The sequence below is a fragment of the Sinocyclocheilus grahami genome, unplaced genomic scaffold, assembly GCF_001515645.1.
Source record: "Sinocyclocheilus grahami isolate Dianchi unplaced genomic scaffold, SAMN03320097.WGS_v1.1 scaffold48.1, whole genome shotgun sequence".
Lineage (NCBI taxonomy): Eukaryota > Metazoa > Chordata > Actinopteri > Cypriniformes > Cyprinidae > Sinocyclocheilus > Sinocyclocheilus grahami.
The window spans coordinates 1,895,092-1,896,283 of NW_015505227.1; the positions used below are offsets into that span (position 1 = coordinate 1,895,092).

General features: G+C 43.2%; 1 protein-coding gene across 1 annotated transcript in view; it reads left to right on the top strand.

The window, feature by feature from the left end:
- LOC107582879 (protein LSM12 homolog B-like) overlaps nucleotides 1-1,192 on the top strand; it is a 14,265-nt gene that overhangs the window by 4,065 nt on the left and 9,008 nt on the right. The window contains exon 2 of the mRNA XM_016268901.1: nucleotides 905-1,038. Within this exon, the coding sequence (XP_016124387.1) occupies nucleotides 905-1,038 (134 nt within the window). The remainder of the gene's footprint in view (nucleotides 1-904; nucleotides 1,039-1,192) is intronic.

Here is a 1,192-nt window from a genome sequence, read left to right on the forward strand (position 1 = left end):
GCGGTGAAACAATGGCGGACTGATGACAGCTCACTCAGGGCGGAGCTAAGGTACTGTCAATCAAACTATCGTGGGAGGGGCCTGTCTATGTGACGTCACACAGACAGGCATCTGAGATCGGCTCAATTTGAGAAAGGGGAAAACATTTAACCAGATTAAAAAAAAAAACACTGGGTGGATTTTTATCATTATAGGGTGGTTGTGTGCACACACTGCCAACACACATTTCAGTTCAAACAACTTGTGCATGCAGCATCCTATGACCCCTTTAAGAAGAATTGATTGCATAATGCAGGGGTGTCAAATTCAGTTCTTGGAGGACCACTGTCCTGCAGAGTTTAGTAAACACACTTGAACCAGCTAATCTTCAGATCTTCAGGATTACTAGAAACGTCCAGGCAGCTGTTTTGGAGCACTGCTGGACATTGGCCCTCCAGGACCAGAGTTTGACACATGCATCAGAAAAAACATGCCTGCTTGTTTTCTAGAACTAAGTGATTTATGAGGGTTTGGAGACAGGGGTGTTATGTTTAAACCATTAGAAATCTTCCTAACTGTATCTTTAATACCTTATAGTCAGCATGAGCGCTTTAGTGACCACAGTACTCTCTCCTCAGCCGAACGTGGCTCGTATCTGATTGCACTCTGTCATGCTAGTAAGCAGCCTCCACCATGACACTCATCTCCTTACTGACAGACATTCATGTCATTTTATCCTGTTTGTTAACGTGAGATGCTAAGCATGAAACGAGTGGAAAAATACACAAAGTATGGCTTACAGCTAATTATACAACACTGATCCCGTGATAATAACTATCTAGGTGGTTCCATCTCTCTGTGTGTGGCATGCATTGCTATAATAAATACATGTTTGCCAAACAACTACCTTGACTCGTGTCATCAGAATGTGCCCCGTCCAGCGGTAAACCCAATCTCAGCGATGTGGTGCTTATTAACTTGGCCTACGTGTCTGAGGTGGATGTCATCAGTGACCACGCTGAAACTCCTCCCCCTTTAGCATCTCTCAATTTTAACAAGGTATGGCCAAATGATGACCTATTCCATTTGCATGTCTAGTAATCTGAGATTTAGAACGGTGTTTATTTGTAATATTTTTGTGTTGCTTCATCTCTGTGCAGCTTGTGATTAGAGCACAGGCGGAAAAGGAAGAGAAGTTGTTGCAAGCTTATGC